General features: G+C 41.7%; 1 protein-coding gene across 4 annotated transcripts in view; it reads left to right on the top strand.

Annotated features, from left to right (window-relative positions):
* The window catches only part of LOC103393114 (disintegrin and metalloproteinase domain-containing protein 11-like), a 29,177-nt gene that overhangs the window by 6,836 nt on the left and 5,936 nt on the right, over positions 1–16,405 (top strand). For all 4 annotated transcript variants that reach the window (XM_008329963.3, XM_017040670.2, XM_025064213.1 and 1 more), the window contains 22 exons: positions 2,773–2,849; positions 3,777–3,843; positions 6,217–6,299; positions 7,080–7,143; positions 7,239–7,299; positions 7,723–7,910; positions 8,447–8,518; positions 8,723–8,889; positions 9,124–9,208; positions 10,031–10,121; positions 10,629–10,680; positions 11,178–11,277; positions 12,083–12,154; positions 12,266–12,358; positions 12,833–12,913; positions 13,040–13,090; positions 13,173–13,236; positions 13,339–13,444; positions 13,813–13,932; positions 14,007–14,175; positions 15,138–15,249; positions 15,973–16,063. In XM_008329963.3, the coding sequence (XP_008328185.1) occupies positions 2,773–2,849; positions 3,777–3,843; positions 6,217–6,299; positions 7,080–7,143; positions 7,239–7,299; positions 7,723–7,910; positions 8,447–8,518; positions 8,723–8,889; positions 9,124–9,208; positions 10,031–10,121; positions 10,629–10,680; positions 11,178–11,277; positions 12,083–12,154; positions 12,266–12,358; positions 12,833–12,913; positions 13,040–13,090; positions 13,173–13,236; positions 13,339–13,444; positions 13,813–13,932; positions 14,007–14,175; positions 15,138–15,249; positions 15,973–16,063 (2,066 nt within the window). The remainder of the gene's footprint in view (positions 1–2,772; positions 2,850–3,776; positions 3,844–6,216; positions 6,300–7,079; positions 7,144–7,238; positions 7,300–7,722; positions 7,911–8,446; positions 8,519–8,722; positions 8,890–9,123; positions 9,209–10,030; positions 10,122–10,628; positions 10,681–11,177; positions 11,278–12,082; positions 12,155–12,265; positions 12,359–12,832; positions 12,914–13,039; positions 13,091–13,172; positions 13,237–13,338; positions 13,445–13,812; positions 13,933–14,006; positions 14,176–15,137; positions 15,250–15,972; positions 16,064–16,405) is intronic.

Raw genomic sequence — 16,405 nt, 5'->3', positions numbered from 1 at the left:
TCTTTGGAAATCCTTATTTGTCTCTTAGTGTCTGCAGTGAGCCCCGCCCCCACAAGCAGATTAAATAAATGGATGCGCGAATCCTCAATAAAGGCAAACCCTGCTGATGTAAGTGTTACTGTCTCTGTAGACATAAAGGAGTGTGATCGCACCTAAAGAGTGTTACACCGATGAACGGAACCCCTTTTTTTTTTTTTTTTTCCCAGTGTTTGTTGAACAGCGCAGTGCTCGTCTCTCTGCTGCTGCTGCTGCTGCTGCTGCTGCTGCTCTGTGCGCAGCACAGGGACGTAACAGTGCAGGGTGGTGTCCTGCACCAGTCTCTTTTACTGCTGCTCCTTGTAATTCTGACCCACTTAGTCTGTGAAAATCCCCCATGAGCCGCTGCAGTGAGAAGCAGAGTAATGTGAAGGGAGCCCAACGCAGACCAAACCCTCTGACCTTCTGACTCTGAGCCGCCCTGAGTCCACCCTGCTGAAACGATCGGGTCAGTGACTGACGATGATCCGGCCCCTCCTGCAATATACCGTCATCATGTCCGGTTGTGTTAAGCCACTGGTTTCCTCTCCAACATTCAGTGGTGCGCTGAAGTGCGTCTCCATTAATTATGTAACACTCCTGTGTGAAAAGTGCTGCATGGCCCAAGAGCACTCAAACAACCACCCCCCCACCCCCACCCCACCCACTATCCATTCCTCTGTCTCTGTGCGCCATGTCCCAAGAGCACTCAACCAACCACCCCCCCACCCCCACCCCACCCACTATCCATTCCTCTGTCTCTGTGAACACCCCTCACTCCGTCTTGTTAATACAGTGTTGAACTGTTATGATGGACTTCATTAGACACACACACAGCATCAGCATCACACTCGTGAAGGCGAAGTGATGCTGAAGTCCACGGTTTTATTCGTGTAGTTGCCGTTTTATTCCCGTCCTGCTGCCGCGTCTGTTTTTTAATGATTTAAAACACTTAGAAAGGGACAGGATAAATTTAGACGCAGCAGCTGAACTTTTTCTGTCACGTCGTGCTGAGCTGACTGATCCTACATTGCTTGTTGTCGTCTCGTCAAGTTGACACATATTTCTTAATATTATTAATCATGAGCAGTTATACAGTACTCCAAGAAGTTTGATTTGATTAGGGTTTTTATTTTTACAATTTTTTTATTATTATTAATTGTACTGTGTTTGGTGGTTTCTGTTGATTTTAGAGCTCTCGATTAAAATTTTAATCTGAATAATCACAGGGTAGCTAGTGATCAATCATGAATAATCGCAATAAATTAATAATTTAAATAAATTAAATTAATATTAGTATATATAAGTGTATAAGTGTGACTAAATGTTTTTTGTCTATTTTATGTTAGGAAGACAATTTGTTTTTATCTGTTTTATTTATGGCTAATCCAAGTGATAGAATAATAAATATGGAAAAAAGTTTAAGAAAATATGTGACAGTTTCTATAAATAACTGTAGCTTCTTAGCGTCGGTGGATTTCAGTCATTACGGTGCATCTTGACGGTGGCGTTGCAGGATGCAGTGACAGTTGCTTTCAAAACAGTGACATTTTGGCATTTGGCATTTCTGTCAGTCAGCCCGTCAGCCGGAGCTTTACATTGTTTTACGGCTGACAAGACAGTGAGGCCGGTCTGATGAGCTGACTCAAAAATGAAGCCTACACAAAACCAGGCTTTGGTGGAACAAATACTTTTCCCCACATTACGTCCGACTATGTGTGTCTGCTGCTTATTAGCAAAACGTGAAGCTAATGGATGGTGGAATTTATGACTAGTTGTGTTATTAATATATTTTGATAACTTCTTATTTGAAAACTGTATGAAATACGTTGGATGATTTCAAGAAGAACAAAGAATGTTGCATTTATTTTTTTAATTATTTTGTTTGACGTTTTGTCTTAGTCTTGTTTTGTTACTTGCTAACTGTTAGATGTTTCATAACATCTAACAACTGTTACCTTTAGAGTCCAGTGGGTTAAATGGAATGTGGTCGATACAGTATATAATAGACGCAACATGTAAAACTTAAACTAGCGAGCTAGATCTGAACCTGACATCCAGAAAAGCCCGTTCTGATCCTGTCTTTTCTCTACTGTAAAGTCTAGTATCACAACAGAGATGTGCTTTAAAAGGGCGTCCATGTTTGCTGTCACCTGGCCACTAGTAAGAAATCTGTTGTTTTTACTCAACAAAGAGACTAATCCCTCCACTGTGATGCGTTTGTGTTGTGAAAGCCCAGTGATTCACTGCAGCCTGGTTTCTCTTCCAGACTGAGATCAAAACAGCGCTGGCACAGTCAGAGCAGCTGAAGAGTCACACTGTTTAGTCTGCACTGACTCTCCCTCCATCACTTTCTCTCTTCTGCTCCTTCTGTCTTCTCCTCACCTCCTCAGCTCTGGCAGCTGTCCATTAGACATTGGCACAGTTTGGGGATGAATATAGATGTACCAGTAAACTTTTCTCCTCCTCCTCCTTCTTCTGTCAACACCTTCTCCATCCGTCTTTATCACAAAATTCCTTTTAGCTTTTAAACTGCCGCCAGCAGCCGATATCCATCGACCAGGACTTTATCAATCACTTCATTTTGGCCGTGGATGAACACACGGTATTGATTGTGTTGAATTATTCATGAGACTTTTTTTTTCCCGAAATCACTGAGGGTTTCATCACACTTGACCAGAGTTGTTTTCATCACACTGTCGTATATCAAAATGCCGGCGACAGTACATCACCCTGGTGTGTTTTTCTGTCTTCCAGCCTGTCCATTTGGCCCGCAGCTGTTTCCAAGTTGAAGCCTTCGGACGCACCTTTACACTGGAGCTGCAGCTAAACCAGTTAGTATCAGTGTGTGAAGTCATTGCGTTGGTCTGGCTGTGTGTGATGAAGTCGGAGATATTTTATCTAGACATTTTTACCATGTTAAGTCTCTTTCTAAAAGAGGGGCAACAGCTTTAAATAGCCACATATAAACCCAGGAGACCAGGAACAAAAAACTGACCTATATAATTAACGAAACCCGATCAAATAAAACATTAATTACTTAAGCAAAACCACAATAACAGACACCAAAACTTAAAATAATACCTATAATAAGACTGAAGAGTGTAAACCATTAGACGTACTGTAAAGATTATTCATTTTATTAGAACAAATAAACATACAACAAAAATAAATAATGCGTTTCTTTTACCTTTAAAATTTGCATTTAAAGCAGCGGCCAATGTTACAAATGCTAGACAGGTTGAAGACCCCCGCCCCAGAGTTTTCATGACGTTCACATTTGGTCAGTTTAGTCTGTAGACCTTTGTGACCAGTAATATATGAAGTACTCCCGCCATCTTTCATTCTTTGCTGTTAAAGCCAACACCGCATGCAAATCTTGGCCACTTCTGGCACCAGTCCCACACTGCGGGCTTCATCTGACCATGAAAAAATATATGGCCTACATTTTGTCTTCATAAAGTGGTTCAAATCTAACTTGGCAAATGTAGTCCAAATATCTTCCATCAAATGGGGCTCCTTTCTATACGGTATTTTTTAAGCTGTGTTTAATGTCAGTGTACCTTAAACACACCCATTATTAACCACACCTGTTTTTGACCCCTGTTTTGGACCAGTACACACTAAAAACTGGCTGTTGTCGACCTAAAAATATAAGGCAATATGTATACGAGCCGGGTGTTTTTTTTTTTTTTTGACGATTGGTTGTTTTAATTCAAACTGTACTGCTAGAAAATAATTGTCGCCTTCTTTATTTGCAGCCACCTTCTGTCTTCAGAATATGTGGAACGGCACTTTAACCAGGACGGCAGACCAGCAGAGTCCACGGTAGGTTGTTTACCATGTGAACTGTGTTTCGTATCACATTATCTGTACTGTTTTTCTGCTATAGTACTGTTTCGTTTCAGTGTTTCCTGAAACTGTGTTTTGTCAGATGAGAAACCACATGTATGTCTTTGTTTCATACATATTTTAAGGCTCAGAACATGAGCGTGTGTTTTCCTCGTCCTTTATAAATGAATATGGATGATGTTTTTTCCCATTGTATTATTTATGAAAAACAGTTTTTCATGTACTTTATAAACTGGAATGCGACGTGAGAGTTATATGCTTAAATTTCATTTAACTTTTTTGGGTACTTTTTAATAGCAATTTTTAACTAACTTAACTGTATTTAAGCTAATATTCTATATACATATATGTAGTGTGTATATATATATATATAACTTATATCGTTTTTTAGCTAGCATTTAGCAACTTATCATGTGAAGAACTTACATAGAGAACTTTAAGTACTTCATACTTCAGATTATTTCTCACTTAGCGCCCTGTTATTTTGGTCGTGATTTTTCATTTAATTTCTTTTTTATATATATACTTTTTTTGTGTGTATAGTCCTCTGAATGTATCTCCTTTTCTTTCCCTTCGTTAACCAAAGACAAAAAGACAATTCTTTCTTGTGGTGTAAAACCATAATGTGTGAGAAATGGAGAGCCCTCATGGAAAAATCTGGAAATGAATTCCAGCCTTCACATGTTGTTTGTTTGTCAGGACACAGCAGAGGAATGTCACTGCATTCCTACAGCCAGGGGGGGCGGCTAATGTTTTTCGGTACAAATGTACCGCTCAGTGACCCCCTCCTTCCCTTCCTTCCCCTTCTCAGCATCCGCCCACCCGACCACCGACATCACTTCACGTCGCCACATTCTACGGCTGCTCCGAACTCTACCTCAGTCCTTCTGACCAATCACAGGCCTGTTACCATAGCAGCCAGTTAGCTCAGCAGTGTCATTAAGTTCTTGGCAGAAAGGAGAATGAAAGAAGACCTAGAGGAGAGGAAGCTCAGAACCAGTCAGAGAGGAGGTGGAGGAGGAGGAGTAAAATGACAGTTAATACAAAGGAACGAAGTAGGTTTGGAATCCTGGAAGAGTCACTCTGAGGATGTTTGGGATGCTGAAGGCAAAGTTCCCTGCCTTGCTTGCAGGAGTGTGAGGCTGACAGAGCAGAGGATGAAGACCCTGCAGTCAGGCCAGATTGCTGCTCCGCACGGTGTCGGCCTCAAATGGCAGCTCTGATGCTGCCAGACACGGCAGGTGTGATCCATTCAAGGATGTCCAATCTCTATTCTGTATTTTTGGTCAAGGTCTTGTTTGTTAAACACAGATCTTCTAGAGAAGCGTAGCGTGACAGATTTAGTATCTATCCATATGTGACAAAGTGTAACTAGCAAACAGCTGCTATTCCGAGCAGATTACAAGGCCACAACAGGGCAAACCTGGTCACTTGGTCGAGTTTTAATAAATAATGACTTGCCTTTAGTGACCCACATCTAGAGTGCAAAATGTGGAAGGCGTGAAGAGGGGCCAGACAGGGCTACGTGTGGTTGAGGTTTGTGGGCCGTACCTGTAGCCTGACTGGCCCAGACCAAATTTGGGTCAGTTGATCAGTTCACTAAGAAACAAGATTTCAGCCGATGTGGACCAGTTTTGCTGTTACACACACACACACTAGAGTGGTTAACATTGAGGCAGTGAGTCCAAGAACAGACCTTGTCCAGACCCTGATCCATCCAGTTCTCACAGCCAGTGTCTGATTTGGACACATTCATGGAGCGGCTTAATTTGAACCTATTGTTTCATGAATGAGTCCAAATTAAATCCAGGCTGAAAAAGCTGGACATTAGGGTCAGGAGCAGGAGACTGGATCAGCAGTAAAGCTGTGATCCATCCTTGTCTGGGTTGGTGGCTCAGTTTGCTGCCTGGGAGAGTGCCCACTCTCTGCTCCAGGGCTGTGTGAGCCCAGCTCTTTGTGTCAGCCAAGGTTGTTAGAAGGACATGAAAAGGAACAGCCTAGATTTCCCTCTCCACATTCATCCCTTTGGTTTCATTCGCTCCGTTAGGCCTCCGTCTAATGCTGCTTTCTCAGATCTCACTGTGTGGGTGACTGGAGTGTTGATTTATTGAAGAGATCCCTGTTCTGGGTCCACCTCCACCTCTGCTGTCAGTGAGGCAGAACAGTGTGGAGTAGAGCGCCGCTAACAAGTAGGTCATAAACTGTTCCATAAATGACACAGTGGAAGTAGCCCGTACGGGCTGGCCGTTCAGAGGGTTTCACTGCAGGTCTACATACGGGAGCGTTCGATTGAGGATAATATTATGTGTTGTGTTGGTTGATGACACATGGATGTGTATTTGTTTGTAGGGAGGGGAGCACTGTTACTACCAGGGGAGGTTACGAGATATCCCAGAGTCCTGGGCTGCCGTCTCCACATGTCACGGCCTATGGTGAGCTGTTTTGAAGTCTTTTTTTTTTTTTTTTTTTTTTTTACCAAAAACTTTTTAAAGACATAGGGCTAATCAATATGCTTTAGACAGAAAATAAAAACATGCTAACTGATGTAAAAACCTAAAGAAATAACCTCAAATATGAGCCAAAAACGTATTCATTTTCCCAACATTTAGAAATGAATTGATGAAGAAGATGAACTGGTCCATTTGTACCCATATGGTGGGTCACATCAGTTCAAGTAGCCTGCGTCATACATAAGGATCTGTGAATGGCAGAATGTAGCAGGTGAATAATAAGCCATGGGGCCCACATATTTGGCCCATATTTGGTATCACTGCCTACTTTATACTAATGTATGCACCATCACCTCAGCATCATGATTATTTGATTTAGGTTTGATTCCTGACTTCTGTATATTGTATTAAGTCGTGGGCAACACAACTTCAGATGTGGGCCACTAAGCACCCATCATTTATTGCTTTATGGGATGGTATGTGGTCCACTTCTGGGATTGACCAAATTTTGTCATGGATTTTTTTTACTGGTTACTTTACTGGCCCACCATTCTACATTTGGGCCACTGGACACCAGATGTGGCCACTTGTTGGCCACTAGGACAGATAGTGTAATACCAGTTTATTTATTACAAAGATAATTACAAATACCAGCGCTGTAATATTTCTTCAGATTACGATCAGACCAACCCAGGCTGTGTGTCCTGTTTAAATGTATAATAACCTGACTAACTCTAACATTTTTCTATGGTTGTTTCTCAGTGGCATGTTCTCTGATGGCTTCTTCACATATGGGATTGAGCCCATACCCAACAGGACCAATCAGGTAAAGAGTCTAAAAATGCATTACCCAGAAGTCATTTTCCTTTGAATAGTTGTATTAAACTATGATTTTCATTATCTAAATGTTGTCTTTGGCAGGACGATGGCTCTCATTTGATCCACAGGATGCCTGACATCAGACTTTCCTCTCACTGTACAGGTAAAAGTACTTCTACTGATACTCCGCTGACACTAGAATAATATTTTTTCTTTCTCAATCTCTATCCTCCATCATGCTGACTGAAAGTATGCTTTTATTTTGTGGCATAAACCAACCACAGTACCTCAGGCAGTAATTGTCTTTTAAACTTTTCTCCCAAAATTTCTCTTTTATTCTTTGGGAAATCCGAACAATTGGCATTGTTCCCACTCGTGAGAAAAGATCACGCAGACAAAACAGTGGTGATAATTAAATGGGATGTCTTTTTGAGTTCAATGAAAAATGGTTAATTATAGTGGCGGCGTGGTATTATGTAACATTTTGACTGAATTTGAGACACTAATGTGCTACTATTCTACTTACTGGGTAAAAAAATAAATCAGTGAAATGACTGCCTACAGTGTTGTTTCTGTGTGTGGCCAGACTGTACAGAGGACAGTGAGTGGGATAGCAGAGGAGGTGATGGTGGTGGTGGTGGTGACAGATCGGACCGAACCAGGGAGCAGCAGGGGTCTGGAGTCCTGAGGCGGGCCAAGAGATTTGTTCGCAAGCCCTCTGTCCAGACTGAGACCAAATACATTGAGCTGATGGTGGTCAACGACAATGACATTGTGAGTTTAGTAAGGCTAAGTGAATGTTTTAACCTACCTTAAATTAATTTTTTCAGATGAACGAAATATTTTTAAATATAAAGTTTTAGTTTTAGTCGTATCTGCACTTTTTTTAAAATTTTTTTTTAGTTTTAGTCGTATCTGCACTTTTTTAAAAATGTTTTTTAATAAATTTTAATATTTCAGATATATCCAGTTAATAAAAAAATTAAAGTTTTAGCAGTTTTTGCTTTGAATCTATGCTGTTTTTCAATGCTATAAATGTAACTTTCTTACATTTTAGAAATTAGAGCTTTTGTCTCCAGTGTGGGTCTCTTCAACTTTTTTAAAGATTTTAAAATATCTAGAATCTGAATGGCACTTGTTTTCATTAGAAGAAAAGACATTTTTCAAATTAAAAATCAGCATGAATGATTATGGAATCCACACAGTTATCACAATAGTGCGATGAATCTATTGTTTTTTGTGGAGAACAGCACCAGAACAGTGTGTCAACTCCCTCTCTGCATCATCTGTGTGTCTTTGTCTTCCCACAGTTTGTACAGCTGCGTAGCTCGAGCAGCCAAACCAAGAACTTTGCCAAAGCTGTGGTCAACATGGCCGACGCGGTGAGAACTGTTTGGAATAAAATTGAAATCCCTTTCTTCTAGTCTCGTCCTCGTACCCACAGGGCCACCTGTCAGTGAAAATTCATGCCATGCTTTTTTCTTTTTTTTTTTAAGTTTGGCATCAGTAAAGGATTCGTGTTCACAGCACAGGTGCCAAGACAGAGCGGCTGTAGTCTGATTGACATCTCTGTTGTTAATCCCTAGATCTACAAGGAACAACTGAACACCAGGATTGTTCTGGTGGCCATGGAGACGTGGACCTCTGAAAATATGATGCCGGTGGTTGAAGACCCTTTGATAACGCTGCAGAATTTCATGAAGTATAGGAAGGACAACATCAAAGAGCAGAGCGACGTTGTCCAGCTTTTCTCGTAAGAATTCTGTTGAAGGACAGTGCTGTCCTACCTGATTTGAAAATGATGTTTAATTGTTTGTATGAAGTCTCTTGAAGGCCTCACAGTAAAGTACAACAGATTCAGATTGTATATATTCAGAAACTCCATGTTTGCTGGGTTGCAGCAGCTAATATCTGAGATGCTGAAATTGACCTGACCTCGTTGGAGGCTTTATTGATAATTTCTCAATTTTTGTCCATTGATCTTTAGAGGTCGTACATTTCACAGTAGCCGCAGTGGGACGGCGTACACCGGAGGAGTGTGTTCACCAATGAGGGGTGGAGGAATCAACGAGGTAGGGACAGACGGAAGGGGACGTTCCACTGAAATGCAGTCATCTCTATGTAAATCTCTTTGTAGATTTAGAATTAGTTTAAGTAGGATCCATAGCGTAGTGGTTAGCCTGACTACATACAGCTGTGATGAGAGTTAAAATGTAATAAGAAATGAGACCAGAATATGGTCAGTTGTATATTTTTCTCAGGAGCAAATTAGGTTTTGAAGAAGGAATTATTCTCAGTTAATGGAAGAAGAGAGAGAATAATTGGGATTTCGCTGAATAGTTTTTTTGTTTTATCTTAACCAAGGCTCAGTGGATTTTTTTTGTAATTTTTTTTCCTTTTCAATTTCTTCATTTTATTTATGAGCACAAGATATTTTGCCTCATTATGCTATGTTTTAGCTAATTAAAACTGTAAACAACCTTTGGTCTAATTTTGATTTGGTTAGTGATTAACATAATATATATAAAATATATGTCTGTTTTTACATGTTTAGCATTTTCTGCAATTCAATTGTTTTGGTAAACTTCCATTTATCTTGCTGTTTGTTAGCTACTTAGCTACATTATTATATAACTTTAACATTATTTAATATAGAAATTTAACAGACCTCCCTTTTAGGACTTTTATGGTTTTTTTATTACTAAGAAGAAGCATTTGTTTTGGCTAACACTGAACTGTTTTACTTAAGCTAACACAAACCTGTCACATTTACTTTGGCTTGTTTACACCGATGGTTTAGCAAATGTTACTTTTTTTTTTTAATCTCTTAGCATTTTCTAGCTAACTCTCAACACCAAAGCCGTAATGACTCCTTTTTATGTATATTGTTTCAGTATGGCAGTGTTGGTGCCATGGCCATCACTCTTTGCCAGAGTCTTGGCCAGAACATCGGGATGAAGTGGAACAACGCCCGCAACTCTGCAGGTAAAAGATATGTGACGTTGGCTTTTGTTGATGATGAGAAGGATAGATCTATAGCTTTATTAGCTCAGCTGAATTAACCAGGGAGAACAGAGGACCAGTGTGGAAACAATGGAGGCAGGGGCGCAATAGTTAGGGAGACGGGTGAGGGCTGCTTTGTTAAATGAGAGCTGTACATTGGTGTCCCTGTCCAGAGGTTGTCTGTGGTAATTAGGTTTTTCCATTAGGTGATTAGTCACCTGTTCCAGGTGGGGGGAGGTGCGCGGTGAGGGGAGGGGGGTTAGAGCATTTCTGCCAGTGGACAATGGTCTGTGTGATTGATGGTGCAGAGAATCCTGGTCCATTATTCACGGTCAATTCCACATCTCAGCGACTAGAAAAAGACATCATCGCTGCAGTATGTAAAGCAGAGTGAATTGTCACAGCTGGGATGGTCCCCGGTTATTTTCACCCTGATTTATTGACAGTCACACCTCCTCACTCTAAACTGCTTTATGCGCTTGTACGCAGGAGACTGCAGGTGTCCCGATGCCTGGCTGGGCTGCATCATGGAAGACACAGGGTAAATACAAACATCTTCTACCGCCTTATTCTTACTATGGTGGTGGGGCAGCTCCCATCAGTCCCAGAGGGGGGACGGGGCACATACCAGACAGTTCAACACCACAGGGCAACACACAGAGACCAATAACCATTCACATTAATGGACTATGACCTATTTAGTGTGTATTTAGTGTTGGAGGAATATAGTCAGGGAACATGAGAACGAACGGGAAAAAACCCACCAGGGATTAAACTGAAGATCTCCTAGCTGCAACAGTTACAGTTGTGTTTTTAACCTGTTGACTCCCTGTTTTATTTGACACAATTAGCCAATTAAAAATGATATTTTTTAAATCTGTCAAACAGTTAAAAACAGCTCAAATTTGATGTCTCAGGGGGAAAAAAATCATATCAAATGAAGTCATTCTGAGTCGATCTGTCAATATATTCTTAAATGTATTCTTCTCTTGTATTGTGTGTGTCTTTACCTATATGTGTGTGTGTGCGCTCGCACAGATACTATCTGCCCAGAAAATTTTCACGTTGCAGTGTTGATGAGTACATCCAGTTCCTGCTCCAGGGAGGAGGAAGCTGTCTCTTTAACAAGCCTAACAAGGTGAGACACAAGTACCTAGACATGTAGGACATGACAGAGAAGAAGACACGTCTAGGTGTCCTCATTTTTGAATGCATACTCATCTTAAAAAAAATGTGAGGTAGTCGTAAGATTTTTCACATGCCCTGCAGTAGATTTAAATATTCCCATTTACAGTAACTCTGCATCTGAGCTGCAGCTGTATGCACAGTTGAATGTAGAAATTACTACAAGCAGATAAACTAAATGTATAAAAAAATGGAAAATAGCCTGAGTATTCCTAAATAAAAAATAATGTTGAAAATTATTTTTATTATAATACAACTAAAGTTTAGCCCTGAAAGAGGGGTCAAAATGGGAGGTGATACAAAGGATAGCATAATAGCATCTAATTCACATCAGATTAGTTCAAACATCAAGTAAAACTACATTGAATATAAAATACATTAAGGTTCCCAAAAAAACTTTAATAAATATCAGCCACAATCATAAAAAAGGATATAAACATTTGGCTTGTATTGGCTTAAAATGGCAAATAATAATTTAAATTAAGATTGAAGTCATAACAAAACGAAATAGCTAAAAATTAGCCAAAAAGTTAACCATAAATGGCTCACAAAACTGTCCAAGAAAATAAGTATATTTAGCTGCAAAATGTTTAGAGGGCAGTTAGAAATATAGCATATATCACCTTAGGTTTGAGTAGCTAAGATATGAGAAGGTAAAATGTACAAGGTGCTGAAAAAACTTGAACAATTTTTGTTTAAGGGTCCTGGTGTTTACCTTGGTCTGGTGCTCATTACTGTATACTGCTTGTCTCCGTCAGCTGTTGGATCCTCCAGAGTGTGGGAACGGCTTTGTGGAGCCAGGGGAGGAGTGTGACTGTGGATCCCAGGTGGTGAGTAGTCAGTGGGACTGCGTTAAAAACCCTGCTCTCTCTCCAAATGTCTGTACCTCAGCACTGACAGTGTGAGGCGGCCGTGACTCGTTCTCACGTCTGTGTCTGCAGGAGTGCGCTCGCAGCGGAGGAGCCTGCTGTAAGAAGTGCACACTTACGCACGACGCGATGTGCAGCAACGGACTCTGCTGCAGTGGCTGCAAGGTACAGTACTGAGTCAGCACGAGAAGACAGAGAAAAAAACACAAACACACATGACAAAGTGATGAAAAAGTTTTATGTGCTTGGTTTGACTTTGGTTTAAGTCTATTTTCAATGTGGCCCATGTGTTGAATACAAAATGTTGACCACTAAAGGCTTATTAATTATTATTAATATTTATTGTCTAATCTGGGCCAATTTGACCATGTAGGCCAGTGGTTGTCAACTGGTAGCCCGCAGGCCGAATCTGGCCCACTGAATTGTTCAACCAACTGAAATCTCTATCATTTATGACCCCGTATACACTCCCTTAGACGGTTATTTCATTATATTTGAGTGTCCAGCCCTAAGGTGTCTGTCCAGAGAAGTTCTGACCCTCTGACAAATATACTTGGTGACCCCTGATGTAGGCTATATCATAAATAATGATATTATTGCAAGGATTGTTACTGATGGCGTGCTAATGTTTTCTCCCAGTACGAGCAGAGAGGTGTGGTGTGTCGAGACACTGTGAACGACTGTGACATCCCAGAAACCTGCATGGGCGACTCCAGCCAGGTATGGCATACTGCATGTCCTGTTTGGATATACAGTAGGTTGACCAGGAAATACCTGAATGTACGAAGATATATTTCAAAAGTAGCTGAAATATATTTAACACATCGTACGTCTCCTCTTTGGCAGTGTCCTCACAATGTCCACAAGCTGGACGGTTACATGTGTGACAGCAATCAGGTCAGAGGTGTTTGGCAGTGTTTGCTCCTCTTTGCAATCTCAGCATGATACAAACTTATTCGGTGTCATCGCTTTTGTCCAGGGCCGTTGTTACGGAGGACGATGCAGGACAAGAGACGGGCAGTGTAAAGCACTGTGGGGCTACAGTGAGTACAGGACATCATCGGATTGGATTTATGGATTTGTTTGCAGGAGTCGTTTTGTGCTCTGGGTTGGTAACTGCCGCGTGGTTTTATCTGCCCCCCTAGATTCGGCCGACAGGTTTTGTTACGAGAAGCTGAACGCTGAGGGGACGGAAAAGGGAAACTGCGGTCCAGGTCCTGGAGGACAGGGCTGGCTGCAGTGCAATAAGCCGTAAGTCACACTGACCTGAATCCATTTACTTGAGTTTTACTTTGAAGAGTAATAAAGTGTTGCCTCAGCTGTTGTGAGCAGTTTGTGCACATCTTGAGGTTTTTACCGAAACAACAAGAGTATAAGTGAGTAAAGCTAAAGGTTCTCAGCAGATGAATTAAAAGGTTTGTTAGAGTAACTCAGCTCAAAGTCTACTTATCTATGTAGGTTGTCACGACTTAGAGGAAGTAAAAAGGCAGTAAAATAAATAAATGTGCTCAGCGGATGTTCTTATAATGATGCTTCTGCTTCATTTCTCATCGCTTTGCTAACGCTAACGACTTCCTGTCTTTATGTGACTAACCCTATACCACTGTTCACTAATACAGGGATGTCTTATGCGGCTTCTTATTCTGTGCCAACGTCACAATGAAGCCGAAATTTGGTGACCTCCAAGGTGAGGTGACCAGCTTCACCCTCTACCACCAGAACAAGTACCTGGACTGCAGGTGTGTGCCGCACCCACTCTACATGGGCCGTGTCCTAGTGCCTGTTCACCAGCCTGTGTGTTGTGTTCACTCAGAGGTGGCCACGCTCTTCTGGAAGACGGTTCTGATCTGGGCTACGTAGAGGACGGCACCCCCTGTGGTCCCAACATGATGTGTCTGGAGCGACGCTGCCTCCCTGTGGCGATGTTCAACTTAAGCACTTGTCCAGGATCAAACTTTGGGCGCATCTGTTCAGATCATGGGGTAAATAACTGCCTTTTTTTTTTAATACCCCTGTGGTTTAATTAATGTCCAAAAATAAACCACTTAAATACAATGTAATGTAAACTGTCATATGTTGGGTATGAACTTGCTGCTGAGTTCTAGACTTTCTTCCTCTCAAGTCGCCGAGACGTTCCTGGAAAACCAAGCTAGCAGTGCAGCTTAGCTGACGAAGCAGACGTGTACAGTTCACAGCAGACTTGCAAGAATTGCAAAAAAAAACCCACATCATTTTACAAAGACACATAAAGCAGTACAGCAGCTCCACCTACAAGACTAACAAAGTACTTCACCTTGCAATACTAAAGCAAGAGCTCTGTAGTACTTCAGTGAGCTTGCTCATAGTCTTACTGCAGAAGTCTATCAATAGCTACAAAAGCAGCAATGCTACCTTCAGCTGTGCTTAGCTACAAAAGCAGCAATGCTACCTTCCATACCTTATACAAGTATGTATATTTATTTAAGTGTTCCACTCTAGAACTGATATACTTGTCATTATTATTCGTGCCTTATTTATTTGTTACTTTCCACCAACCTCCAAATTAATCCTCCATGTGGACCCCACATGTGTATCCCAGGATTTGTTGCTTTGGAGATGGTGCTACCAGGAAGGAGGCAAAACAGTTTAACTTTGAAATGACATACTGATACTGACCTTGAAAATGAACATTTAGAGTTCTGCTCTCTAGTAATTCAGTGGTGTATTTTTCAATCCTTTGGCTCATGGTGGTTTGTCATTGGTCATGTGACATAACCTGAGGTCACATAGCTTCCTTCCTGACCAGGAATGTCATCTGGCCTATAAACTGTACACATACCAGTGGTTTTACATGTTGCTATGACAACACCTGCAACAGTTATTCTTCAGTTTCTTAAAAGAAAAAGTCAATTTTGTTGACCGGACTGCTTGTGGTGTCTTTCCTCCTCTTTCTCTCTGATCACAGACCTGCAGTAATGAGGTGAAGTGTATCTGTGCCAGTGACTACACGGGGAAGGACTGCAGCGTCTTTGATCCGATCCCCATACCCACGGTCCCAACAGGCCCCGAGAAGAAAGGTTCACACTGCTCTGAAGCGTCTTTATCTTTTCCTCACTCTTTCTTCCTCTCTTTCATGGTGTCTGTGCATCATCACCGCAGCTTCATGTACTAGAACAGAGCTGAATATCACACACACACACACACACACACACAAGTCACCCTGGTTAGAGTTGGCACCAAAGACCAGACCAGTGTGCTGCTGTTCCTGCTGCGTCCCCCGAGAACACCGAAGTGTCAGGACACTGTTCACAAGAGAATATGTGCCTGCACAATACAAGTGTGTGTGTGTGTGTGTGTGTGTCTTGCAGGCACTGCCATCTTCAAGTGTCTCCACTACTTTCTCACAGTCTCCCAATGACATATTAGATATTGTGCAGCTGCTCTCACAGGCCCAAATGAAGCCCTGAGCAGGGAGGGTGTCCAGCTGAGAGAGCAGGAGAGACGGGTGGGAGGGAATTAGAACAAAGTCATAAAACATTCACCCCCTTTTATCGGTAACTGTTGTCTTCCTGACCTCCCTCGCTCACCCGCCTGTTCTCTCACCTCCATTTTTCCTCATGCTGGTTTACTCCTCTCTCCCCTTCATCTCACCTCTTCTGTCTGCAGGTGTCCAACCATCTCCCCCCTCTCTCTCGCTCTCTCTCTCTCTCTCTCTCTAGTTGATGTCGGTGACGTAATGTGGTGTTGTTTTGTTTCTGCCTCTCCTCCTCCTCTTCCTCCTCCCTCCTTCCTCTGCACAGGTCCCAGTGGCACCAATATCATAATAGGGTCCATCGCAGGTGCTATTCTCCTGGCAGCTATAGTCCTAGGGGGAACAGGATGGGGATTTAAGTAAGAGTTCTGGCATGCCTTTGTGTATGTGTCTGCTTTTACATCAGGACCCCGCCCATCCTGACTTCACCTGTCCAAATTAGATGCCTGTTTGCAAATGTATGCCACAAAGCAGGATGGGAATCTAAGTCTGGGTCCGTGCTTGTGTTTGAAATGCTGTCTATATCTTTGGACACGTTAGACACGTTTCAGGCTTTAAATGACCTGAAAGTTCTGCACTCTGTCTGTGTGGTTTGGTTTACAGACAGATTTTTGAAAACCACTATATTGATTTCCTCTCCCAAACTGGTACCTGAAAGCTACCAAAAATAAAACATGTTAGAGTTAAAAAGTAGTGACAAG

The sequence above is a fragment of the Cynoglossus semilaevis genome, chromosome 17, assembly GCF_000523025.1.
Source record: "Cynoglossus semilaevis isolate Cse_v1.0 chromosome 17, Cse_v1.0, whole genome shotgun sequence".
Taxonomy (NCBI): Eukaryota; Metazoa; Chordata; class Actinopteri; order Pleuronectiformes; family Cynoglossidae; genus Cynoglossus; species Cynoglossus semilaevis.
This window is presented reverse-complemented; position numbering and strand designations above follow the sequence as displayed.